Raw genomic sequence first — 26450 nt, 5'->3', positions numbered from 1 at the left:
GCTCTGGTCCTCTTTTGGCTTCCTAGCTCTTCGTAAACTGGATATCAATAGTGATAGCCTTCTCAGGACATGAATGCTGACCGCTGTGACACGTTGAGAAGCGCAGTGGTCATAATCATTTTGATTATTGACTGTCTCTTAAAGCCATCCAAGTTACTTGTGACGTCGTCGATACGTGGAATATAGAGAAGGTCCACTGCTCACGCCTACTCCTCCTGATGAGAAGGTGATCAGATTCGGCACCAGTCTTTAATACATTGCGCGAACCTGTTGTGCTGTAGTAACTGTATGTGCCAAACTGTGGACAACTTCTTAACTCATTGTTGTCAGTGACAGAAACAACGCTTCTCTATAGTTTAATAAATCCTCCCTCAAGGAAGCACCACTCTCACATTTGGATTCTTCCAAGTCCTTAATGCTCGGCATCGCACTGCGCGCTTCCTCTTTGTCGTCATCTTCAGTACATGCAAGGGTTCCGAGTATTGCCATGAACGGGGTGAGCTCTGATGTGGCGCCTTAAATTCACCGTACGCAATTACAAGCAGTTTCGTGTAATATGTTTCGTGTCTAAGATTGCATGGAGTTTTAATATAGGTTGATTGTTGCTGCAGCGAATAAAATTCAGTAGCACAGATTAACAGATTGTTGAGCGGGTAGATGCATGATGCAAGAAAATGTCAGCGGAACTACGACAGCACAAGAAAGCCATCGGAACTAACATAAACATCTCGTCATGAGTACGGAAGCTGTGGACAATCTTTTCTCTTTGTTCAGCGAATGATTTCATTGATAAGCAGTATACACACCGAAACCCACCACTTCGGAGGGTAGTGCAGTGACGGCAGGTCGTGATGACATGTATGCTTCTTCGCCCACAAGAACCCTTTATGTTATTCTCAGCATCATGAAGGTAGCCTTTGGCGCGTCTTGGAGGAGAAGCGGTACTATATTTCGGCACAATTTAGTAGGGAGAAAAGCCATCTGGTGTAATCTCAAGTTCTACAGTGATCACACGGAAAGTGTAAATCGTGCTTCTGCTGTGCCCCCTTAAGCTGCACTTATCTGATACCATGAAAGTGGAAGTAGTGTTTTCCCGTTTTTGTGCTTTATGTTAGCTTCACCGGCCTTGTTGCAATAACACTTTGTCTTTTTTAACCGACTTTATTTAAAGTCCCTGCTCGCAGCTTTGTATCACCCCTTTGCCTAATATTGTATTGTACCCACTGCTTTGCTGTATTTCTCCGGCACTGCAGGGCATTCTGTGAAGAAATAAATACATAATATCAACACTTCCACTGAGGACCTCTTGCAGTAAAGACTCTTAAGCTGGGTGCCATTGTCATGCATGTGACGCGGTGCAAGTCGCGCCTCCAACGGCCATGGCATCCTTTATTCTGTGGTGGCGAAGTATATTCGCTTGAACAAACGCCGCCTAGGTGGAGTTCTTGAGCATGAGTAGTATGACTGATATTTCTGGAGCCTCCTTCACATTGTGTTGCGACTTTTTTCAGGTGACCCGCCTAATCACCTCTCTGTCGGTGTTGAACCAAGTTATGCGCAAGCTAGCGGCGACGGAGTCCACAGCGCCTTCAGTACAGGCTGTTCTATGCACGGATGAAACCCCACCACCAAAACTGGCAAATGAATTTCTTACCACCTGCCCTGCCCTCGTCGAGTTAAGGAACGTGTACAGCATGACTGAGATGTGTGGCCCGATCGCTGCGCCACAGCCGGACGTCATTTCTCCCCACAATTCTGTGGGCTTCCCTATGCCCAGCATAAGGATAAAGGTACAGTTTGCTTTCTGCTTCTTCTGAATACTAGCCCGAATTTTCCCCATTACTCGGATCATATTCCTAGAGATCCTCACTGCATACTAAAGGAACTGACATACAAAGACCTTCAATTTTGTATAGATATTTGCACAATACTGTACGTAATTAAACCGAACTTAAGGATCTGACATAGCTGCCAGTGAACAGCATTGCAAAATAGGGACCATATTTTGTAGCAACTCTTCATGCTATTTGATGTCCAACTTGTTAAGATCGGGTCTGGATGAGACGCCGGAGTGTAACCGAACGCCTCAAATTGCCCATGTACGAATCACGTGGAGACAGCTTGTTGGAAAGGTGCTTAGCGCTTGCCACCAGCGTGGGATAGGACACGCGCCAAGAACGTGAGACCACCATCCTCACCTCTTAGCCCGCTGCCTCACTAGAGTGCGGTCACGTGAGGGAGGCGTTGATGGGATTTTGCGCGTGAATGTAAGTTTTCGCTCTTTCTGACCATGCATGTAAATGGAAAAATTTTAGACTCTCTCCTTACACCAAGCCCGGGCGCATCTAGGGACATCTAGGTACGCTAGAGAACGTCACTGCTCTTAAGGCTTGCAATGCAGGAACGAGCAAATGAGAAGGGGTATAAGGGTATTTGTTGTTTACGCAGCCGTCGTATCAGCTTCGGCGCACGCGGTTGCTGCCAAAGCCCGTCGCTTCTTTCATCGTTCTTTGCACTTTTCTCTCTTTGAACTCACTCCTACCTGCACGAGGCAGTGATGTGTCCCAGTTGGTGCCATTCGACATGTCCGTGCATTTTCCTCAACTTTCTTCTAGCGGTGTCAGCAGCAGCGGGAGCACGCCGGGACTCTCTCCTGGGGTGGGTCTTCGCACTTTCTTCTTTTCCATTTAATTGTCTTACGTCACATTTCGTTTAGCGTGAATAATGAAAAAAGTCCCCTGACTGCCTCCTCCCAAGAGGAAGGCCTCGGTGTATCGACTGCCTCCTCCAGCCACAGCCAGTAGTGCCTGGTTCCTGGCTTCCATCTCTTCGTTTCCCGTATAGACAGTCAACCCCCCCCCCCCCCCCCATCGTCATTTGGAAATGGTAGCGGCTGCTTGCAATGTAGAAGCTGAGAGTTTTGGCAATGAATACTTGTCTTTGGCTTTTGTGTGAGACTCAGGCGCTGCTAAAAGAACGCATGTATGAAGATGATGCGGAAAACAAGCTTTTTCTTGGAGAGCGAGCCGAATATGTGCACCACCCTGTAGCAAAGAGCGCTCTGAAATTTCCTCTCGGATTGGTTGCAAGGCCTGATTAGCAAGCGTTGTCCTAAATAAAGTTGGATTCATCGATACTGCACTGCCAACGCAATGAAAACCAGAAAGGCATGGCATTCCAGCTTCAGCTGACCCCGCAAAGCTGGTATCGCCGACAAGGCGCCGGCAGCTCGACTGGCACTCTCAAGTATTCCCGAAGCATCGCCGCAGACCTGTCAAGATACTGCGTAGCCCGAAGTTTGCGCAGTTTGCCGCACGCGTCTATATTGCGCGCGGAAGAATCTTTGACCAACTTCCAAGACGTGATAGCAGCCTACAGCGAGCACAGCTACATCGGTACACCGGTTCCTCTGTTGTCTTTTCTTCTCTTTGTGCCCTCAGAAGATCAGATTATTTCCGGAGGCTTGCTGAATCGAAAAGAGCTAAGCTTGTTGCTATTTCTTCGCACCTTCTGCTCTTACGTCGCGTGATGTTTTCGGTTGTACATTCTCCCGACGGTGCACACTTGTGGTCGTGCCGGCGAGAATTTAAAGAGGCTGTTGCCTGAACCAAAAGACGACGCACAGCTGGTGTCAACAGTTTCTTGCACTCTTTACATCACACACTGAATGGAGTGCTTTCTCTACAGTTGAAAACAGATGGAAAAGGTCGTGCTCTATTCTTGTTATATTTTCTATACTACAGCACCTACATGTAATAATAATAGTAATTGGTTTTCTGGGGAAAGGAAATGGTGCAGTATCTGTCTCATATATCGTTGGACACCTGAACCGCGCCGTAAGGGAAGGGATAAGGGAGGGAGTGAAAGAGGCGATCCCCATTCGCTACAACGACATGAGATATGAAATGTTCTTTTATACTGTCATTGCATTCACATATATACGTATACGGTTTTTGCGCTCACATGTACGGTGCACAGGTGAATTGCCTGTACAGTTCGCAAGCCCTTTTTCAATCAAGGAATTAGCATAATTCCTGAGCAAATAATTTACATGACGCGTAAAATCAAGAGAATAAAGAAAAGAGACAGACAGCATTACATCCAGAAATGAGGGTTAACTTAACATCCCTAGCAGGAACTGTAAAGAAGAAAGTATTTAAAGCCGAAAAACGCTTTTCTCCCACTATCCTGGCCCCGCCGCGGTGGCTCAGTGGTTAGGGCGCTCGACTACTGATCCGGAGTTCCCGGGTTCGAACCCGATCGCGGCGGCTGCGTTTTTATGGAGGAAAAACGCTAAGGCGCCCGTGTGCTGTGCGATGTCAATGCACGTTAAAGATCCCCAGGTGGTCGAAATTATTCCGGAGCCCTCCACTACTGCACCTACTCTTCCTTTCTTCTTTCACTCCTTCCTTTATCCCTTCCCTTACGGCGCGGTTCAGGTGTCCAACGATATATGAGACAGATACTGAGCCATTTCCTTTCCCCCCAAAACGAATTATTATTATTCACTATCCTGGGCACCATCATCAAGGAATGAACCCGGATGTAAAAATACCCGTTTTCGCAGACGGCAGCGTGTACTACCAGCAAATAAATACTCCAGAACACCAAGGAAACTTGATCACCGCTCTTAGTAATGTCGCCCAATCTGTTAATACTTGGCAAATTGTCTTCAACCTAGGAAAAATATGTCTCAGTGTACCAAAACAAAAAACAAAGCTTAGCCTTTCTTATGGATGGGAAAATGCTATTCTTGAAACCTTATAAGAAAAAAAATAAATGTGGATTAGCTCAGCTAATCCAGGATATACAAAGCGAAAGACGTCGGCGTTCACTGTGTTCATTGGCGTTGGCGTTGACAATGTACTATTGATACATGTGGCGGTGGTGAGAGAGAGATGTGGCCTGAATGCGTTACCGCTGACAGCGTTGTGGCTGACATGCAGCCCTGCAGCAATAGATAGGCCGCAGCGTTCGTTTGGTGATCAATCTCTCGCGATCAACCATTAACTGCATGCCACCTCCCAGGGCGGCAGGGAGGGCGCGCTGCCTATCCATTGTGCGGAACGCAATCAAAGCAGACTCCTGGAGTTGGACGCCAACGCCACGCACATGAAAGCGAGATTGAGGTCTCCACTGACCCACGGAGCCGGTTGTGCGCCTTCCCTTTCGCGAAAATGAACGGCGTTTGCAAAGTTGTCAACGCCATTGCTGTACGAACGGCGTCGGCTCACTTGTTTTGTTTGGTTTTGAGGAAAGAAAATGGTACAGTAACCGTCTCACATATCTCGGTGGACACCCGAACCACGCCGTAAAGGAAGGAATAAAGTAGAGAGGGAAAGAAGAAAGAGAAAACTGAAAATTGAAAGTTGATTTTGAGGAGAGGCGCGGCGCTGCGCAGCGGCGGAACACCTGTGGCTCGGTGCTACTAGTGGCGCATGCGCAGTAGGGAGTAGGGAAGGAGAGAGAGAGAGAGAAATATCCGTGACGAGGCGCGCGTTGTGACTTCATGTGCCTCCTCGAAGCACCGTCACGGCGAAATCGCAAGTTCGCGGCAAGTAAAGCTTTTGCTGTAAAAAAAAATACTTGCCGTTATTATTTCACAAGGCCTTGCCTCGAATGCGCATGGTCAGCATATTGTCAAGAAAGCGATTAATAGGCTATTTTCTCCTTTAACGCACGTAGGGCTTTTCCGGCCATGAAACCAAGCTGCTGGCACACAAGGTTCTTACCCTATCTTAGAATATGCTCTCATGGGCTGGGGTCCGTGTTTACAAAACTATGTAGTCACGCTTGAGTGGGTGCCACGGAAGGGTGTTCAGTTTATCTACGATAGGTACCGACCGACTGACTACCCCACACAGTTGCTTTTTCACTCGCAGGCCTCGCCGCATTTTCAAGCCACGCAACCCTGCACAGACTGATTTTTTAATGCGGAAGCTTTACGGGGGTAACGACGCCGAATTCGCCGTGGGCTGCAGTTTGACATTCATTTGACCGGAGCTACGCTGCTGCCGCCGCCGGCTTGGCGCATGCGCTCTCCGCAGATGGGTCCCCGCCTGACTACGTTCCCCCTTTTCTCAAAAGTAATCGGGCATACGTGGTTTGTTTCTCAGCCGCGTAGCGAAGTACTTACTGCAGCTCTTAAGCTCTGAATCTGCTGAAAGTAAGGTGAGTCCTTGTCCTCACGTTTTGAGACCTTTCTGTCCTTAGAGGTGCTGTAACGGCTTCATTAACGGTTGAGAAGGAAAAACCTGCTGCTCGGTTACTTTTGGCAAATGAGGTACATCTCCGCGCGCGTGGAGCGCCGCGCAGGCCTAGTCAGTACGAGCTTGTCAATGCATGAGAACGAGGCCCGGCCGTATTCTCTCAGTGTTGCGCGAGAGGGGGAGGCTTTGAGCGGCGTCTGACCACCCCGCGGATATCGCCTGGCGAGCTGCTTCACTGGAGAGGGTCTGGAATGCCAAGTGCGCGAAGCCAGCGTCAGAGACTGAGAAAGGGCGAGCGGGCGCGCCAGGTAGTGCGAGCACAGACGCCGTGGGGGAAAATGCCGAGGAGCCTGTGTGCAGTGCACGCGCGCAGTACTATTGGAACCAGGCAGAGTCGGATAATCTAGCCGACAAAGCTCGATACTGCATAACAAAAATGGAGACCGCAGCCAACTACCTCACCGACCATCGTGCAGTCTTTGTAGCAATAAAGCAGCAATAATAAATAGTGATACCACAGCTCAACGACTGTGTCTAAATCTCTGTCAAGAATACTCTTGCAACATGTGATTAACCAAGCTTAACCACAACATAATTAAATCTTTTGCTTGAATATCCACGCTCAGCCACAGTTAAGCCTCAGTAATTTTTATATTTATTACTTTATAATGCGCTAAACATAAAACCTCTCACTTAAAGCCGTTCTAGGGAAACACGACACAAGAATGTTTTTACGCTGGGAAAATACTCTTGCCCGTGAACCAAATAATATTTTTCTTTGTTCCCACGCCTAAATAAGTCTGAAACTTGGCAGGATACTTTGGAAAAGTTTCGCACCTCACTGGGGAGTCGATGCTCTCCCGAAAAGATTATGAGTATTTTAGAAGTTTTTTTGATGGCCATTAGTTCTTTATTTTTCTGATGCTTAAACAATTACAACGTTCTGTATTTATTTTTGGTTGTATAGCTTATTGTATGCCTTTTTTTCCTCTTCAATGCAAGCTTGACTGAATCGGACTTCAGAATGATCTCTTCAGGTACGAGTATGGCATCTAACTGCATTACGCAAGCCGCCAAAAACTTCGGGCGATTATTCCAGTAAATGTCGCGCAGATGAGTGCAGACTAGCATTGGTGGCTACCGCATGCTTCAAGTGAAATCTTTGATTTTTATTGTTAGCACATAAATGCTATTTGCCTTGTACTCGAGGGCACATCGATCATTCACGTTTTGTCCCTTATCCGAGGGAAATCGCGGGGAGCATCAGTGCAATTGATGCTCCAGCTGCACATCGCATTATTCATGGGATTCCTTCGGTACAATCTCACTACATTTTAAAACATGAGGAAAACGAACATCCGGTGTATACAAAATGTTCAAGCTCAAGCTTTCCGGATGGGTCTAGGAATGCGCGTCTAGAGCCGCAACAGTACTCATCGCAAGGAGAATCCACTGACTACCTATATAGCAATGGACGCCTTGAGAGCGTATATTCGTCACATGTCTCCGATTTCCGTTCATATTGCGAGTCTTCCTGCTAACCGGCCGCGTACATCCTTCTCGAAAATTATTGATGTCCATCGCGACTTTCTATCATCCAAATTTACACCAGCCTCTAGACCGTCTTCTCCATTATGAAGTCTGCACCAACCTCGTGTGCTTCTTTCCATACCAGGCGTCAAAAAGAACGCTGATTTATCAACGACAGCGCAAAAACAGCGCTCTTGAATATATGCATGAGAAGCAAGGACACCGACTGCATGTATACACCGATGGCTCAGCGACCCCCTTCAGTTCCTCCGACTCCGTGGTCATCCCTGTAAGAACCATAGTTAAGAGAGTCAAAGCATCCCGCCAGACTTCATCGACTGGTGCAGAACTTACCACTATTTGTGTCGCCATTGAGCATATCAGTGAAGAAAGGCTTCAGCAATGGTCTGATTTCACTGGTTCAAGAGCAGCCCTCCAAGCCTTGAAATCTGCTTTTCGTCACGGGTTCCATGAACAAGAGGTCGCGGGAATCCGAGAGCGGCACCACACCGCCATCAATAAAGGCTACGATATTGTTTACCATTGGCTGCCAGGACACAGTGGCATCGCAGACAACCACCGCGCGGGCTAGGCCGCGCGAACTGCTCACCACGAGGGTGATTTTGTGTCTATCCCCACCTCGAGAGCCGACGCAGTGGGTAGGCTTCGAAAACTGAAGCGGGAGATCACGCTGGCCTTGTGGAATTCCGGCTAGTTATCGAACCCGCATCTACTGACACTGTATCGTGACCTGAAGCTATAGTATACGGCTTCCGTCCAGCCTACCTCGACGTGAAGCAACTTTGCTGTGTCGCCTGTGACTTGGTATCGCTTTGTCAAACCATTACTCTACTCTGATCGGCATGGCTTATAACCCTGCATGTGAAATCTGTGGCCTCGATGAGATAACATCTAATATTCTTTGTGAATGCCCAATGCACAGTTCTGAAATACATTTTCTACGCCGTGCGCTTGAAAACATCGATTCACGCCCGCTTACGGTGTTAAAGATTCTTGGACACTAACCGTGGCGATCATCGGCGGTGAGGGCCTACCATGCCCTTCTGCGGTTCTTAATATCGTCGGGCCTGCACGACAGGCTGTGACTTCGCCGAAGGCTTTTCACCTCGTGCTTTTCGTTATCACTGCTTTTTCTCCCTCACCTTCATATCACCTCTTACCTTTCTCCCAGCGCAGGGCAGCGAATCGGTTTCATCTACTGGTTGACCTCCTCGCCATTCATCGTAATCTACCTCCTCCCCCTTGACTATTGGGAGGCCACTGTGCACTCTTTCCTGTACGCGCCGTTACAACGCTTTTGTAGCTTATTTGATAGTATACAGTATTGTAAGCGTGTTACTTCACTTTCTTCAATGACAGCATATTCTACCAAATTTGATTTGGATGTACAGTTATATATTCTGTTATACAGTCGCGTATGTTAAACCTATGTATGTGAAAACCTGCAGCCATCCCAGGTGGGATTCAAACTTACATAAATACGAAGCGAGTATATTTATGATGAACCTGCAGATTAGGCGTTGTCGCAACAGGTGAGATAGCTCGACAATTTTTATGCCTCTCCAGGTAATCAACACTGAAACTGGCACCGTGCTAGGGCCTATGGAGCTCGGTGAAGTTCTCGTGCATTCAGATACGTTCATAATGCTAGGTTACACTCAGGAACCGGAAGAAACTCCGGCAGCATTCACAGACGATGGCTGGTTCCGCACTGGTGAGTGATAACTCGATCACGTCTGTCGCTCAGAGACAATTTGCTTGCATTGCCCTTCACTGTGGTTTGCTGGTGGTGGTTTCGCTCTCGTAGTTTCCTTTCCCCTACGACCCTCCTTTTCCTCCTTTCCCTGTTTGTGGCTTTGTTACTGCGTGACATTTTTCAGGCCTTCCCGAGACCTTGCCGGCTCTCTCCAGGATTTTCGTTGTTTGTCATTTTAAGCAACTCGTTAAGTAAAGCGGCTCGAGCATTTTCAAGCCTCAGCTCACTACGACGCGTTTTCCTGCAGGAGACTGTGGCTTTTACAATGAAGACGGCTGTCTGTTCTTGCGGGACCGGATCGAGACATTGATTTCTTGTGCTGGATGCTTGGTTTCCCCCTGCGAGCTGGAGGAGCTTCTGGTTTCGCACCCGGACGTCTCGGACGCAGCAGTGTTCGGCGTTCCCAGGTATCGCTATGGCAATGAGACGTCGCAGGAGTGGAGAACCGAGGAACAAGCTCTGACTGCACTCGTCGTCGCCGTGAAGGGGCGTTGCCCGGACCCATGCTTCGCTCTCGAACTCAAGCGATACGTTGCCGGTAAGTCTGTGTGCTAACCGGTCAAGGGTCAGTAAGCATCTTCTACACCTTTGTCCATAGTAGGTCAGATGAGCAGTCTCGCAACTACTGCCTTGTGGTGGCCAAGCCTGTTTTGTTTCCTTTTGTACACAATGATGCCGTGCTATACACGAATAAAACTCAAGAATAAAGCGGCTTTTTCTCATCAAAGCATCCGTTTCCGGCCAATGGCTTGGGCCGATTCTCATGAACCTGCTAGAGTGACAATGTGGGCAGGGCTATGACAATGCAGGGAGAGGACTATCCAGGACAACCAAGGCAGGAGGCTACCCCCGTTTATCTGCCACTCCCTGAATTTTTACCCTAGCAGGCTCACGAGAACCAGCCTACGTCATTGGCTGAAAGGGGGGCCCTTTGATGGAAAAAGGCTGCTTTTTTCTTGACTTGTATCCGACTATAGTGGTCAGTCAGAACTTAAGTGTAATTTAAAGTTCTAGGAGCAATTAGTAGAGCTGTGAAAGCTTTCACGTGTTTGCACGCACAACATTCGCTGAGGTTATTGCTTACGCATGACCTTGTTGCAGCCATATGTAAAGATTTTCCTGCTCTCAAGGTTATCCGGAAAGGCGTAAATGCTTCGTCACAAAAACTGTGAATGTTACAAAAAGTACGAAGTCACGAAAACGTAGTTTCATAGATGCGCCAAGGGCTCAAAGCCGTTTAGAATAGAAATTACTCAGTTGAGTGAAGTAAAACAAAAGCGTTTACTATTTCTTCTTGAATAACCATGAAAAAGAGTAAAAGAAATAGAGGAAGGAACAGTCCCGAAAGTTCCATCTAAAAGTCCTGTCACGTATACGCGGCGGTTCTTGCGCAAGGGGACATGCAAAAAAAAAAAACTTTTCCTTTGCGCGAAACTGAGCCTTTGGACAAAACGGTAACCTGCCAAGACAGTAGCACGTGCGGTCAACACTTGTCTTGTTCACAAAGGACTCCACTTGTGGCTGAACTCTATATCCTCGACATAGCAGTGATGTGGGCTAGCTAGCCATTTTATGCTTGGCGTGTCCGGAGTAGCTACACTCGAAATATGAATACGCCTATATGAGAGAAAACGGAAGTAAGCTTTCTCCCTTTTATAAAGGGAGTGCCCTAAGGGAGAGCTTACTCTTTTTCTACTCCTTTCTATTTAGTATGTAAGTCCTCTTAGTGCTTTGCGTGCACATGAGTGCACGTCGCCTAGACGCTATCAAATGTTTTGTACACAAGGAGCAGTCTTCTATAACGCGAGTGCATGCTCCACTAATAAACACAACAAGCCAAGCACGCAAATGGGCACCGAATATCGTTTCTAAATTGACAACTTTGTGTTTTACGGCAGCTCAGATACGGCGCAAGTGAGCGTGTGTTTTCGTTTGCTTCTTTTTCTGGCATGAGCGCATTAATGAGCCAAAGATATGCTGATTTGTGGACTTAATAACTTTAGATGAGAGAACTCCGTCGAAAGTAGTTTTGAGTCACAAATTGTATGTTTGAAGATCTAGCGAAAAATTTGTAAAAATCGTCCGGGAAGGTGCGCGTTTTTGCTCTGAAATCTTGGCAAGCTGTTCATATGAATCAGAGAATCTCAAACCTTTATTTCATTGAATAAGAACTGCGGCCAGCAGTGGATATAGATGTGGCAGAATTTTACAGATAACTTGACTTAAACAACCGCGAGGAACCTCTAAACCCATGGAAGCTGTCGCCAGTGTTCCCAACCGTTCCATAGTGAACTGGTCGCTTGTCGCGTATAAAACAAAGTGATAGAGGCGTCTGCTGGCAGCGTAAAGAAAATACTATTATTAAACAATTATTGAGCTACCTGGCAGCCCACAGCATTGTGATAATCATTAAACGAAAGGGCGCCCTACCGAAAAATGTGTATAGGCTTCAATGGTTCAGCAAATAGGATTAAGGCATATTTGCTTTGGCTTTATAGGATTAACGTCCCAAAGTGACCCAGACTATAAGGGACGCCGCACTGGAGGGCTGCGGATAAGCTCGGCCTTCTGTGGTTTTTAACGTTCTCTGATATCGCACAGTACTCGGGCCTCTAGCATTTCGCCACCATCTAAATGCAACCGTCGCTGGTAGGATCGAACCAGCGACTTTCGTGTACTATGCGATGTCAGTGCACGTTAATGAACCACAGGTGGTCGAAGTTATCCCGAGCCCTCCACTACAGCGTAATTCATAGCCTAAGCTTCTTGTAGACGCTAATTTTATAGACCCAAACTATATGTCCCAAAATCCTATTTGCTGACCCATTCAAACTTATATAGCCGACGCCTCCTGAATAATCATAATGATGATTCAGGACTGCGCCTATCCCCCGTAAAAACTCTTGAGTTTACAGCGTTCCCTTGTAGTGGAATGAGCGTCCCTTGTATGCTCCTTGTAACGGAGCATTGAAAGCTTACGTGAAGCACCAAGCTTGTCAACTGCCAAAAGAAGTCTTCTGCAAATTTTTCAAGGCCCTTTGGTCTTTAATGACGTCGTGACGGCTATGTTTTGAGGCTGAAGGGGAAGGCTTACAGCCTGAAGACTTTTGACCAAGACTGTACACTACAGGACAAAGTCCTCTCCTATTTAATTGCAATTAACCCTGTCCTACGCCACCTGTAACCATCTTACCTCCCCTGCCCCCCACATCCAAACTTTCCAATCTGCATTCTCGCCTGCATTCTCTCAGGATACATTCTGTTACCCTTACGAACCAGCGCTCACCTTGCTTTCGCACTATGATTGCCCAGCAGATTACCATTTCTTGTCCTAATTTCCAATGGGATATCGTAAATTGGCCTTTCACCAAGCGCTATTCTGCTGTCTCCTGCTGCGTTAATATTCAGCATATCATTTTAATTCCCACGCTCGCCTCACTGTTTTAAACTTAACTTCAAGCGTTTTTGTTGGCTTCCAAGTTTCCGCTCTATAGGCGAATACTGGAAAGATGTAGATGTTTTATTCTTTCTTCTTGAGAGACACTGGTAAGCTGCGCTTCATGACTTGAGAACGGTTGCCAAATGCACTCCACTCCATTGTTAACATCAACTGGTCATTCTTATTCAGGAGTGTGTACCCCCTCCAAGTATATGTACTGCCTTACAATTTCCAATGCGTCGCTGTCTATTGTAAACTGTTCTGCCCTTACGTGACCACTGCACATCGCTTAAAGTTTCTACATATTAATTTTTATATGAATCGTTTTGCTCTGTCTGTAACTGTGCTCGATAACGCTATGAAGTTCCTCCCCTGAGTTACTCAGCAAGGCGATGTCGTGAAAAAATGTAAGATTCGTGACGTATTCTTTATTAACTTTAATCCCCAGTTCTTACCTTTCTCTTTACACCTCCTGTGAGCGCGCGGTGAATAATAGTGCAGAGATATTGTGTCTCCCTGCCTAACACCCCTCTTTACTCAGATTTAAATTTTTTTAATGGAGGACTATGTTGACTGTGCAGCTCCTATAGACATCTTTCAGTATTTTTGCATATGACTCTTCTACACCTCGGTTCAGCAATTCCTGCATTATTGCTGAGATGTCGACTGAACCAACTGCTTTCTTGTAATCAAAGAAGGCTGTGTACATCATTTGCTTATTTTCTGCCCATTTCTTTAGCACCTGATTGATAGTTTGAACGTGGTGTCTTTTCGCGTAGTCTGCGCTAAAGCCAGCTTAGTCTTTTTCTTGACTGAAGTCTACGGTTTATCCAATTCCATTACCTTAGTAAGTACCTCGTGCGAATGGAAAGTGAGCTGATTGGTCTGTAGTGACAATATTGCTCATTATACCTCCTTGTCATAGATAAAAAAGGCCAATAAAACACTTCCCTGCCTTTATGTCTTCACCTTCCCCGTTCACTAGGTTTTCCATCTACCCTGCGGAGGCTGGTTATGTAGGCTCGCGCAGAAGGGCGCCGCGATAGGCTATGGGAAGCGCTCGCGCCTCTGCCCCCGGGAAACGCAATGAGGAACTTTAGCCGGAGTACTGCATATCGTGCGCCCGTGCTCTTCCCGCCGTTAAGTAGTTGATGTGACAAGCGCCCACTGGAGCGCGCCACATCCCGTGTGACTGGCATCACCCGCTGGCCGCGCAGGGCAGGCATTGCAAACCAAATTATATTATAGGCATTCATAATACAGGAACCATTCACATAGGCAAGCTAGTTTGTTTTCCAGAACACAGAGACTCGCAAATTCAGGTATTACTGAATCGCATGGGTAGTTGCTATTTTAAGCTGTAGATATTTTCACGCTAGTAACGATCCTGTGCCTTCTTGTGATTTCTTCACAATAATGTTGTCGGTAAGAGCCCAGTGACAGTGTTTGAATGGGCAGTGTCTCCGGCAAGGCTTTGCCTAGATTGCTGGATGCTATGTCAAGTATCACCAGGGGTTACATACAAGCGTGTGAACGCTGTTCACTTACCGGCGTGAAACGGTTTCTCTATGCATGCAGTCCACTCTTCCCGGGAAATTTAGCGCTGCGAGAAGTGTTCGAGAGTGAACCCTCAATACGCTAAAGCTAATAATTAGGAGCGTAGAACGTTTTGTGTTGGCATTAATAAATGCAGAGATAACACTATTTATTTACTTAATTAGAATTGCATTCCTTAAGAATAGAATATTTTTCCAGAGTAAAAAAATATTATCTGGAAATTTTTACCCTTAATCATCGGTTCATATAACAATTCATTGGTCCGCAGAACGAGTGAAGCCTTCAGCGCAACTCAGCGGCGGGATTTTCTTCGTCAATGAAGTTCCCAAGACGATCACAAAGAAGGTCGCAAGAGGCCAGCTGCTTACAAAACTGGATTCACTTCTGCTGTGTGGAAAGTTTACGTGATTTACGCACTTTTTAAACTACCTAAGGTAATAAAGAGAAACATTGCTTGCAAACTGCAGACCCTTTGTCTTCGTACTGGCTCTTAATCATGGCGTTCTTTGAAATATATCACAACCAGAAACCCTATCGGTTGCACTGTCACACAACGCGGAGGCAGCATGCTTGAGGCTGGATCTTTCCGCACAAGGGCAACGACTGTGTGCTCCTGTATTACACTCCAGTGTCTGAACTTCATAGTGGCTTCTACTTTAATGACGTCACACCTTTGGCTGGCTAAGATGCTCGTGTTCTGACCGACATCACCTGAAATGGTTCCAGTGCGATGCACACAACCACTGTATTCGACGCGTCGTCGATTCCTGTAAATTGTCAGTGATGCGTCAGAATGCACACTTACATCTAGAACTGTAACATCGTGCAGTTGGTATTGAAAGCTACTAACATTGTGTAACAAAAAGCGAAGCAGTTGGAGTCAGCGCCCGTCCTGTCTGGTCTTTCTGTGTGGTTTGTGTAAAAATTAGCGCTGTTTTTACTTTTGTTACACAATGTTACACCAACTAGCCCAGCAAGAGGTACTGTTAAAGCTACTAAAGCTACAGGGTGGCAGCTGGAATAGATACTACAGCGCTAACGTTTCTCTCTCTGTTGTTTGACGCTAACGACGCCTAGCTGTACCTTGCTTCACACGACGACCTGAAATACAGCGCTATTCTAAAGAACGAGTTAGGTGGCAACTTCTCAGTCCAATACGTCCAGAGTATATAGCTTACATTTTATTTGGATCTTGTGCATTGATAGGATGTCAGTTTAGGCTCAAATTGACATATTTGAAGCTCGAGACAGGGCAACAACTGCTTCGCTTTTCTTAACAACTAGGAGGGAGCGGAGATGTAGGGCGAAACAAGTTGACATGATTAGGGACACACGGCAATGACACCCGGCGGGCAAGGTCGGAGGTTGCATGAAATTCGGCTTACCGATTTCAGAGGAGCAGTACTGTAACTGTTAAATTCCTCAAATCGTACTCTTGAAGACGACTGCTCCGCTGTACATCCTATTAGTGGTTCGGCCACTCCTCCATAGCGTTTATAATTGGCGGCACAGAGAATTTAAGCAGACCCCGAATCTTTCGTTGAACGCTCAAGACAATAAATTTCTCTTTGTTCAGAGCAATACCGCGGTTAAACATAAAACCACTGCGTGGATGACTTGGGTCACTGTATCATAGGAACATGCACAGAACACCACTGAGAATCGTCTGACCACTCGTGTATGCTCAAAATGTGCGCCGCTAGATGGCGCTCTGGACATTCCATGTCTTTTTACCTGTCATCTGTTGTTACGTCATAAACTACTGCTGCTTAAGGTGTCAGCTTCTGCTCATGAACCCTGGCGTATTTTAAATGGCGAAGTTAAAATTTGCAAAAGGCTTTGTTCGGTGTATGAGAGAGAGCATGAACATTTAGTGTGCAAAAGCAGATTGGAGCGGATTGTGGGTGCGGGTGTATCAGAGATTTCTTGTGTATTGTATAACTACTGCTTTTTGTTGGTGTTGTTTGTACTTTTTTCTAGATTTAAGTTTTTGCGCATTTATCGCTGACTTTTTTAGGACTTCACTGTTTTCAGCCATGTAATGTTTCTCATACATTCTTGCTTCTATGTTTATTGTATAGCTTGCAAAAAAAAAAATCTTCTGTCTTGTGAATCGTCCTCTGTGGCCATTGTCCCCGTTTCTTTGCACCGCCTTTTGGAAGAACCGAAGATAAGTGTTAGCAGACTTGCGCTTAAAGAAAGCCTCGTCCTTGACGTGACGTATCGCGCTTTTGAGCCAACAAGCACATACGACAAGTTCCGACCGGAATTCTGGTACGAAAGCATATTCTAGTCGAATATAGACTTCAACGAGGTCTTGGCACAGGGAAGCTTGGTAAAACTACAACAACGTTTATATTTAATGCAGTTCACACGCTGGAAAAAAGGAATTATAGCCCAAACCATATATTACCATTTATAAGAGCGGAAACTTGGGCAAGTTGCTTTTTATGTACCATTGTAGCTGTAGCTTTTTGTAGCTGTAGCTTTTGTAGCTCTAGCTTTGTAGATGTAGATTTTTTCCCGCCTACATTACTACATCTCATGCATCATTTTGCTCTTTGGTAAAATAAAATTGAAACTACAAATGCATAGTTGGAAAATGCGGGAATGGGAACACACAGACGAAGAAAAGCATCAGAAAAACAGTAATTGAAATTGTTTGCAATTTTAAATTTCGCAATCCTTTTTCTTCGTTCGTGTCTTTCCTTTCGAGTTTTTTTTCAGCTATGCATTTTTTGTCAATTTGAGTATGCAGAGCTGTTTCTTTTTTTTTTCAAGGTACCGTGTACGCAAAAATAGTGCAGCGTCCACTGTGCCTAAATATCAGCATTCTTCTACTTCAGCGCCAAAGAAAGCCATGATAATTTTTAGTGCCACTCCTCAAAGTTCAGTGGATGCTTTACAAGGAACTTCCGGTTCTTCTGTTTGAAAAAGGAGCTAAAACGCACATAAGTTGTGGTGCTTCTACCGCGGTCTCGACCCCGCTCTCAGGGCCAAGATTGCTTCACTAGCTCCGGCTAAACTTGCAGCCGCTAAGAACACACTCAACACCGAGAAATATTGAGCATGTAGAAATATTTATTAGAGGACGCCCTAAACAGATTGCCTGCCTAGGTATAGCCGTAAGCATGCTGACAAGCAACGCAAACGGATTGATTACCCGCCATGATCACTGCTTTAAAAATGAGATAGCAACAGATTTTTGCAGTTCCTGGCGAACCCTTCTTAGTCTTTACATGCGGATGGTTCTGAGATGGAGATGTCATTTCAAAATCTGATTGACAAGTGTTAGAAAGGTGGACTGTGTCAGAGTCATTTACACCCTGAGGCATAGAAGCAGAAGAGGTGGTTTGTTGAGTATTATCCACAGATGCTTAGGAGGGAGAACAGGTAGACGAGGTTAGGGTATCTAAAGCCGATAATGCTTTGTAATAATGCATCACTCCACGTACTGATCATGCTGTCAAGTACACCAGCAATAGCCTCCTCCACCGCAGCGACAACAGTTTTAGTTAGGTGTGCCTCTACATCACTTGCGGTTGTGCGGACAACACTTGCGTACGAGCTCTGTCTTTCCCCTTCGCGAAACAAGGCTGTGCTAGAAATGCATTTCGAACACATTGTATTAATTTTATATTAATTTTTTATTTCTTGTCTCTCAGCCTAAAATGCAATACGAATGCTTTCTAAGTATGCTAGGATCAATATTTTGATAATTCGTACAAATTCATCAAAATACACGTCCTGTCTGCTTAGTATACTTATTATAAATTAAAACATGCCAAAATATACAATGAATGCATTACATTACATTAAAATACACTAAATACATACAATTGATGGATTAAAATATATTCACTTCGGCATAAAAAAGGCATACGAGTCGTATTGACCGGATGGTACTGATCAATGTTGTCAAGACCAGAAGTAATCACTGAACTGGCTATATACATCAGGAGACACACAATCCCAGCGAAAGCGCGTTGTCATCAAGAAGGCTATGGCAGTTCAAGGTCACGTGACGGGACCTGAACGGAAAAGATGTCACCATGCCGGAAATGCCGACCTAAAGTGACGTCAGCAAACAGGAACTGCGCCTACAAGCGTGATACTTGGCGTGATATATATATATATATATATATATATATATATATATATATATATATATATATATATATATATATATATATATATATATATATATATATATATATATATAAGCAGGGCCAACAGTGGGTCAGCTAGTCCAGCCGAGAGCGTGTGTCAGGCGATGACCATGCAGCTCGCGCATATGCTCGTCGTCTTTACAATGGAGCCAGGAGCATGCACCAGGCGATGACCATGCGGCTTGCGCATATCTCGTCGTCTTTTGGCCCCCGGACAGAAGAGGAGACATCCTGACGACTTAAGGGGCGGACAAGACAGCGGGGTCGCAGTATCTCTTGAGGCGCTGGACATGTACAGTCACACGGCCGCGGCGTCTGAGATCGGGTGACGGCGTGGGGGGCTCAACAATATAGTTCACTGGAGATGTTTGTTCCAGGACACGATATGGCCCTTGATATTTAGCCAGCAATTTCCGGGAGAGACCCGGAGTACTGGAAGGTATCCATAGCCAGACAAGAGCGCCGGGAGAGAAATGTTGGGGACGTTGATCTTCATCGTGTCGCGTTTTTTGAAGGGACTGGGTAGCTGTCGTGAGCGACCGGGCGATCTGGCGGCAGTCTTCGGCATGCCTGGCGGCTTCGGAGACGGTGGTGCACTCAGATGCGTCAGGGTGGTAGGGGAGAACAGTATCAATGGGAACGGAGGGATGGCGGCCATAAAGGAGGAAGAAAGGAGAAAATACTGTCGTAGATTGCGTAGAAGTATTGTACGCGAACGTAATATACGGGAGAATAAGGTCCCAGGTCGTGTGGTTCGAAACGACGTACATAGCCAGCATGTCCCCCAGAGTGCGGTTAAAGTGTTCAGTGAGGCCGTTGGTCTGAGGGTGGTAAGCGGTGGAAGTCCGATGGATGACGTTGCACTCACGGAGCAGAGATTTGATGACATCAGATAGGAAGACACGGCCTCTGTCGCTGATGAGTTCTCGAGGGGCACCGTGTCGAAGGATGAACCGACGCAGAAGAAAGGATGCCACATCCTGTGCCGTGGCAGCTGAGAGCGCGACGGTTTCAGCATGCCGCGTGAGGTGGTCGACGGCAACAATGATCCATCGTTTGCCAGAAGCAGTATAGAGGAGGGGCCCATATAAATCAATGCCAACGCGGTCGAAAGGGCGAGGCGGACAAGATAGCGGCTGCAACTCACCAGCAGTACGGGTAGTGGGTGTCTTGCGGCATTGACAGTCGAGGCACGAGCGTACTTATTTTAAAACGAAATTGTACATGCCACGCCAGTAGTAGCGGAGGCGGAGGCGCGTGTAAGTCTTGAAAACGCCTGCGTGACCGCATTGCAAGTAAGTGTGAAAACATGACCAGATATAGGACCGTAGGTGGCGAGGAACGACGAGGAGCCATTTTCGTCCATCAGAATGATAATTACGGCGATAAAGCAGGTTATCTCGGATCTCAAAATCGGAAGCTTGACGGCGCAGCGCGCGGGATGAATTAACCGCCGATGGGTCGGAGAGAAAGTCCAGAAGAGCACGAATCCATGGATCCTTGCGCTGTTCAGAAGGCATGTCACTGACGGTGGAAGATTGCTCAGGGGTTCCGATTTCGCAGAGGCTGGCAAGTTCAGCGTAGAGCGGGGAGCGAGACAAGGCGTCGGCGTCCTGATGTTTGCGGCCCGACCGGTACACGACTCGGATGTTGTATTCTTGAAGACGCAGCGCCCAGCGCTCCTGGCGGCCGAAGGATCTTTCAGAGAGGAAAGCCAACAAAGGGCGTGATGTTCCGTAACGACGTCGAAAGGACGGCCGTACAAGTAAGGGCGAAACTTGCCTAAGGCCCACACAATGGCGAGGCACTCTTTTTCAGTCACAGAGTAGTGAGACTCAGCCTTTGTAAGTGTGCGGCTGGCATAGGCAACGACATATTCGTCGTGTCCATATTTGTGCTGAGCGAGCACTGCACCGAGACCAAAACCACTGGCATCCGTGTGAACTTCAGTCGGGGCCGCCGGGTCGAAATGACGCAAGATGGGAGGTGCCGTGAGGAGACGACGTAAGGTGTTGCAGGCGTCGTCGCAGGCGGGTGACCAAGCCGAAAAATCGACATTGGCGCCGAGGAGCTGAGTCAAAGGGGCAGCAATTGAGGCAAAGCTGCGAATGAAATGCCTAAAATAAGAGCAGAGCCCTAGGAAGCTGCGAAGTTTCTTAGTGGTGGAAGGCTTAGGAAAGTCAGTCACGGCACGAAGTTTCGCTAGGTCAGGGCGTACACCGTCTTTCGACACAACCTGACCTAAAATTGTCAGTTCACGGGCTGCAAAGGTGCATTTTTTTAAGTTTAGCTGCAGGCCTGCGTTTTTGAGGCATGTCAAGACGTCCCGCCGGCGAGATAGATGCGTTTGGAAGTTAGGTGAAAAGATAACGATATCGTCCAGGTAGCACAGGCACGTCTTCTACTTGAGGCCACGCCAAACGGTATCCATCATTCGCTCGAAAGTAGCAGGAGCGTGACACAGGCCAAAAGGCATGACGGTAAAGTCGTAGAGGCCGTCAGGGGTCACGAACGCGGTTTTGACACGATCAGCAGCTGCCATTGGGACCTGCCAATAACCAGAGCGCAAATCAAGGGAAGAAAAGAGCTCCGCGCCTTCTATACAGTCCAGGGCGTCATCAACACGGGGCAGAGGGTATACGTCTTTGCGTGTGATCTTATTAATGCGGCGGTAATCGACGCAAAACCGAACGGAGCCATCCTTCTTTTTGAAGAGGACAACCGGGGAGGCCCAGGGGCTGGTGGAAGGCTGAATAATGCCGCTCTGAAGCATGGCGTCTACATGTTCTTCAATAACTCTTCGTTCAGCGGCGGAAACACGATATGGGCACGGTCGCAGAGGGGCATGGGCGCCGGTTTCAGTGTGATGCTCGACAGTCTACGTGCGCCCTAAACCGCTTTGGTGGCAATCGAAGGACGAGCGAAACTCCTCAGACGACGAGCATATGCGCGAGCTGCATGGTCATCGCCTGGCACACGCTCTCGGCTGGACTAGCTGACCCGCTGTTGGCCCTGCTCCCGTTAGGAAGCTTCTCAGAATAAACCCCACCTTACATTTGGGATGACCATGCGGCTTGCGCATATGCTCGTCGTCTTCTTTACAATATATATATATATATATATATATATATATATATATATATATATATATATATATATATATATGAAAAGAGCAGTCACCGAAGCCAAGGTGCATAAATCATGCCGCCGGTGGGATCCGAACCCATGACCTCGGAATATCGCTTCAGGTGCTCTACCAACTGAGCTACGGCGACGGCTGTCTGTCACATATATTATGGAGCCTGAATTAAATTTTAAAGGAAAAAGGTGTGAAGAAGACGACGCAAATTAACCGAAGAATAAAAAAAGACGAAGAAGAAGCATTCGTTGAGGTGGAGAGAGATGATTGGTGGAGAAGCATTCGGGGTGGTGGAGAGAGATGATTGGTGGAGAAGAGAAGAAGACGACGACAAGGCTTACGTGGACTAACACCCAGGCTATAAAATGGCGAGTGAGAGCGAGGCACAGATGGGGGGGGGAGGAACAGCAGAGAAGCGGAGGCTCCGGTGGGTCAGGGACACATCGGCTGGAAGAGAGCGACGCCGGCTACTGCTCCAGTGAGCTCGCGTCCTACGACATCGCATCGTGGACCTCCTGCCGTGCCTGAGCCCGTTCCGGGGAGTCAACAGAGGACGCTACCACCTGCTACGGCCAGGGGTGTCTCCAGCGCTGTTTCCACCGACCCGGGTGGTGCCCCCAACGCCAACAACACCGGCATCACCTCCACGGGCGCATGGACCGGGAGTTTATATGACGTAGCCAGCGACGCCGCCAGCAACTCCAGCCCAACCACGCCGAACGCCGCCTCGACGCCGGATACTAGATCCATACAAAGCCGCGGCCGCACCGAACCAACCGTGATCACGAACGTCGACCAAGAATAGTAGAACGCTAGTAGTAGACGCTGGTAGCAGTGTGACCGGGTCGTGTGTATTTATAGTCTTTGTGTTTTGTGTTAGTTTTGTTAGTTTTATGTTCTAGTGTGTGCGTCACGTAGGGTGTATTAAATGTGCGTTTGTGTGGGTACACCCGTCGCCTAGTCCATTCTTTCGGTCCGAGTGTTCTCCGGAGAGATCCGTGACAAAGATAAGTGGCGAGCCGGTGCCAGGATTCATTCCCTTTTTTCTTTTTGCTTTGTCTCGGATCTTTCCGATCTCTCGACGGCAGGAAGGTTGGATTTGGCAAGAACGTTAGATCTGGCGCTCAAGCTAGGGTTAAGCAAGGAAGAGGCGATGCATTTCTATGAGGAAGAGGGAAAGAGGCAGAGAGATGAAAGGGCGCAAGCATTGCGCAGACGCTCGCGAGGCAGAAGAGCGAGAAGAGAAAAGAGCTCGTGATGCAGAAGAGCGCGAGGCGAAAAGAGCTCGCGAGGCAGAAGAGCGAGAAGCTAGAAGAGCCCGCGAGGCAGAAGAACAGGAGAAAAGAAGGATAGAACGGGAGAAGGAGTTTATTTTGTGGAAACAGGTGCATGTCGCGGGAGGATATGAGGAGATCACGGGCAATGATCAGCGTTCCTTAGCGGGCACAGAATTTCCAATACCGGGCAGAGTTTGTCGAAGAAAGCTGATGGCTCCTTTCGATGACAAGAAAGATGATTTGGACGCATATCTGCAACGATTCGAGCGGATAGGTTTGGGACAAGGCTGGGAGCACAGTGAATGGGCCACGGCATTGAGCATGTGTTTAGTCGGAGAGGCGCTGAATGTGTTTGGAAGGATGCCTGCTGCTGATTCCATGGACTACGAGAAAGTCAAAAAGGCGCTCCTCCAAAGATTCAGGCTTACGGCAGAGGGTTTTTGTGAGAGATTTCCCACCGCGAAACCTGAGGATTCGGAAACCGCTAAGCAGTTTTCCTGCAGGCTGACCAACTATTTTGACATGCGGCTTGATATGTCAAACACAGAAAAGAGTTTTGAAGGTGTGCGTGACTAGCTGGTCACAGAGCAATTTTTAGCGTGTTGCAGCACAAAGCTGGCGCTATTCCTGAAAGAAAGTTGTGTTCGTTGGAAGAGTTCGCCGACACTGCAGACCAATTCCTCGAGGCTCAAGGGTTAATAAATTTGAGTGAGGCAAAGGAGGAAACCAAAAAGAACCTAGAGACAGATGCGGCATAACTAAGAGCACATGGCGGTGCATCCAAGGCGCCAGTAAGGTGTTTCCTCTGCGGCAAGGTGGGACACCGTGCAGCTGACTGTCGGACTAGTAGTGCTGAACAAAAAACACAGGTTGTGTGTCAAGGTAGTGAGAGGAGGGGTCATACTCTGGATGAGTGCCGATACAGAACGCAGGACCGAGCTGCATGCGTTGTCGACTCCAGGGGAAATCTTGTCACGCCACCCGAAGTTCCACAGCTGAAAGGAGAGCAAACGCCGCCGGAAAGTGAGGCAGTGAGTGGAACACTCAAGTCGAAAGCAGCAATGCCAGTGGCGGTTGGGCAAATAGGGGACCGTCCTATATTGGTGCTTAGAGACAGCGGAGCTTACACAGTCTTGGTTCGTAGAAGCCTGGTGGAGGACGAGGGTGTCACTCTGGTAGACAGCACAGTAAGGTACCTTCCTGAAGTAAGGATTCTAGTGTCCATGCCATATTATAGTGGACAGGTAGTGGAAAAATGCGTAGACCAACCCATCTACGATCTCATCTTGGGGAACATTACGGGTGCAATAGGTGTCGAAGACCCCGATCCCGAGTGGAGGATGCTCGACGTTGAAGAACATCCAAAGCAGGAAAGGCCCGGGACAGCTCAGACGGTTGCAGTCAGTTTCTCGTCGGCAGTGGAGACAAGAGCTCAAGCGACAGCCCGAGCAACGCAGCGTCCGCTCTCTACGCCTTTTACGATGTGCCTGAGCGTAACACCGGGTGAAATTGCAATTACGCAAAAAGAAGACCAGAGCTTGAAGGCCTGCTTCGAAAGAGTCGGGGAAAAAGTGAAAAGAAGTCGTACGTCCTTCGAATATCAATTGTTAAATGGTCTGCACAGGGAATGCATATTTAGTTCAGGAAGGTGGGTCCAACAGCTGTGTCACCCAAAGATATGCGAGAGACCGTGCTACGTTTAGGACATGACGCCATTGTGGCCGGACACCAGGGTGTTCAATAAACGGTGTCTAGGATCACGGAGAAGTTCTTTTGGCCGGGTGTTCAGAGTGACATTAAGCGCTTTGTTCGTTCATGTGACGTATGCCAGCGCACAGTTCCGAAGGGAAGTGTTGGTCCAGTACCTCTGGGCAAGATGCCAGCCATAGACCTACCGTTTCAAAGAGGGACTATTGACACTGTGGGGGGAAGTGGTGGGATAAGGTACTAGTAAACCCCAATTTCAATGAAGACAGAAGGTAACGTTGGACCGGACTTAATGAGTAGAGCCAACTGAACAGATCTAGGTATATCTGAGATGTATCTTGTTGTTGTTGTGTTAATGTATCTCTGGGATTTATCTTGTTGTTGTTGCTGTTGTTGGTGTTGTGATCATATAAGGGAGTGTGTTGTGGACATGAACATGTTTATTAAGGACTCTGTACGGACAGGGGCAGTGGTGTGTTAGTGTTCTGAAAACGCAGTTTGGTGTGCTGTGTTCGTGGTGTGCGTTTAGTGTGTGCTGGACCTCTGCGGTGTGTTGTGTGCTGGGTCCAGAATTGCCAAAGAAGATAGTCGGTTGGCTGGATGGCTTGAAGATGAGTATGACGGGAGCAGTTTTTCATGGAAGAACTTTTGAGAGAGGGAGCCCTTGTCACATATATTAAGGAGCCTAAATTAAATTTTAAAGGAAAAAGGTGTGAAGAAGACGACGCAAATTAACCGAAGAATAAAGAAGAGGAAGAACAAGCATTCGGTGAGGTGGAAAGAGATGATTGGTGGAGAAGCATACGGTGAGGTGGAGAGAGATGATTGGTGGAGAAGAGAAGACGACGACAAGGCTTACGTGGACTAACACCCAGGCTATAAAAGGACGAGTGAAAGTGAGGCACAGGGGAGGGGGGGGAACAGCAGAGAAGCGGAGGCTCCGGTGGGTCAGGGACACATCGGCTGGAAGAGAGCGACGCCGGCTACGGCTCCGGTGAGCTGGCGTTCTACGACATCGCATCGTGGAGACCCTGTCGTGCCTGAGCCCGTTCCGGGGAGTCAACAGAGGACGCTACCACCTGCTACGGCCAGGGGTGTCTCCAGCGCTGTTGCCACCGATCCGGGTGGTGCCCCCAACGCCAACAACACCGGCATCACCTCCAGAGGCGCTTGGACCGGGAGTTTATACGACGCAGCCAGCGACGGCGCCAGCAACACCAGTCCAAGCACGCCGAACGCCGCCTCGACAGCGGATACTGGATCCATAAAACGCCGCGGCCGCACCGAACCATCCGTGAGCACGAACGCCGACCGCTAATAGTAGAACGCTAGTAGTAGACGCTGGTAGCAGTGTGCCCGGGTCGTGAGTATTTATAGTCTTTGTGTTTTGTGTTAGTTTTGTTAGTTTTGAGTTCTAGTGTGTGCGTCAAATAGGGTGTATTAAATGTGCGTTTGTGTGGGTACACCCGTCGCCTAGTCCATTCTTTCGGTCCGAGTGTTCTCCGGAGAGATCCGTGACACTGTCCAATCTGCTGCTTTAGAGGGTATTTATGTTTTGCGTGTAAGCGAACCTTAAGAGTGTTCACCAGCGGCAACGTCGTCCATAGCGGTGGACGTAGCACGTCCTGTAATATATATATATATAT

At 47.6% G+C, this 26450-nt stretch overlaps 1 protein-coding gene across 1 annotated transcript; it reads left to right on the top strand.

The window, feature by feature from the left end:
• The first annotated feature begins 487 nt into the window (after window positions 1–487).
• LOC144119861 (uncharacterized) lies at window positions 488–14920 on the top strand. Its single transcript, XM_077652382.1, has 5 exons — window positions 488–496; window positions 1512–1790; window positions 9327–9474; window positions 9764–10054; window positions 14781–14920. Exons 1-5 carry the CDS (start codon window positions 488–490, stop codon window positions 14918–14920), a joined length of 867 nt encoding a protein of 288 aa, XP_077508508.1.
• The last annotated feature ends 11530 nt before the right edge of the window (window positions 14921–26450 follow it).

The sequence above is a fragment of the Amblyomma americanum genome, chromosome 2 (genome assembly GCF_052857255.1).
Source record: "Amblyomma americanum isolate KBUSLIRL-KWMA chromosome 2, ASM5285725v1, whole genome shotgun sequence".
In the NCBI taxonomy this organism is placed as follows: Eukaryota; Metazoa; Arthropoda; class Arachnida; order Ixodida; family Ixodidae; genus Amblyomma; species Amblyomma americanum.
This window is presented reverse-complemented; position numbering and strand designations above follow the sequence as displayed.

Bases quoted from the DNA above. Each gene is read 5' to 3' on its own strand.
- LOC144119861 (XM_077652382.1), top strand. The intron at 1,791-9,326 runs GTACAGTTTGCT...ATGCCTCTCCAG, and splicing joins TGCCCAGCATAAGGATAAAG to GTAATCAACACTGAAACTGG. The intron at 9,475-9,763 runs GTGAGTGATAAC...GTTTTCCTGCAG, and splicing joins CGATGGCTGGTTCCGCACTG to GAGACTGTGGCTTTTACAAT.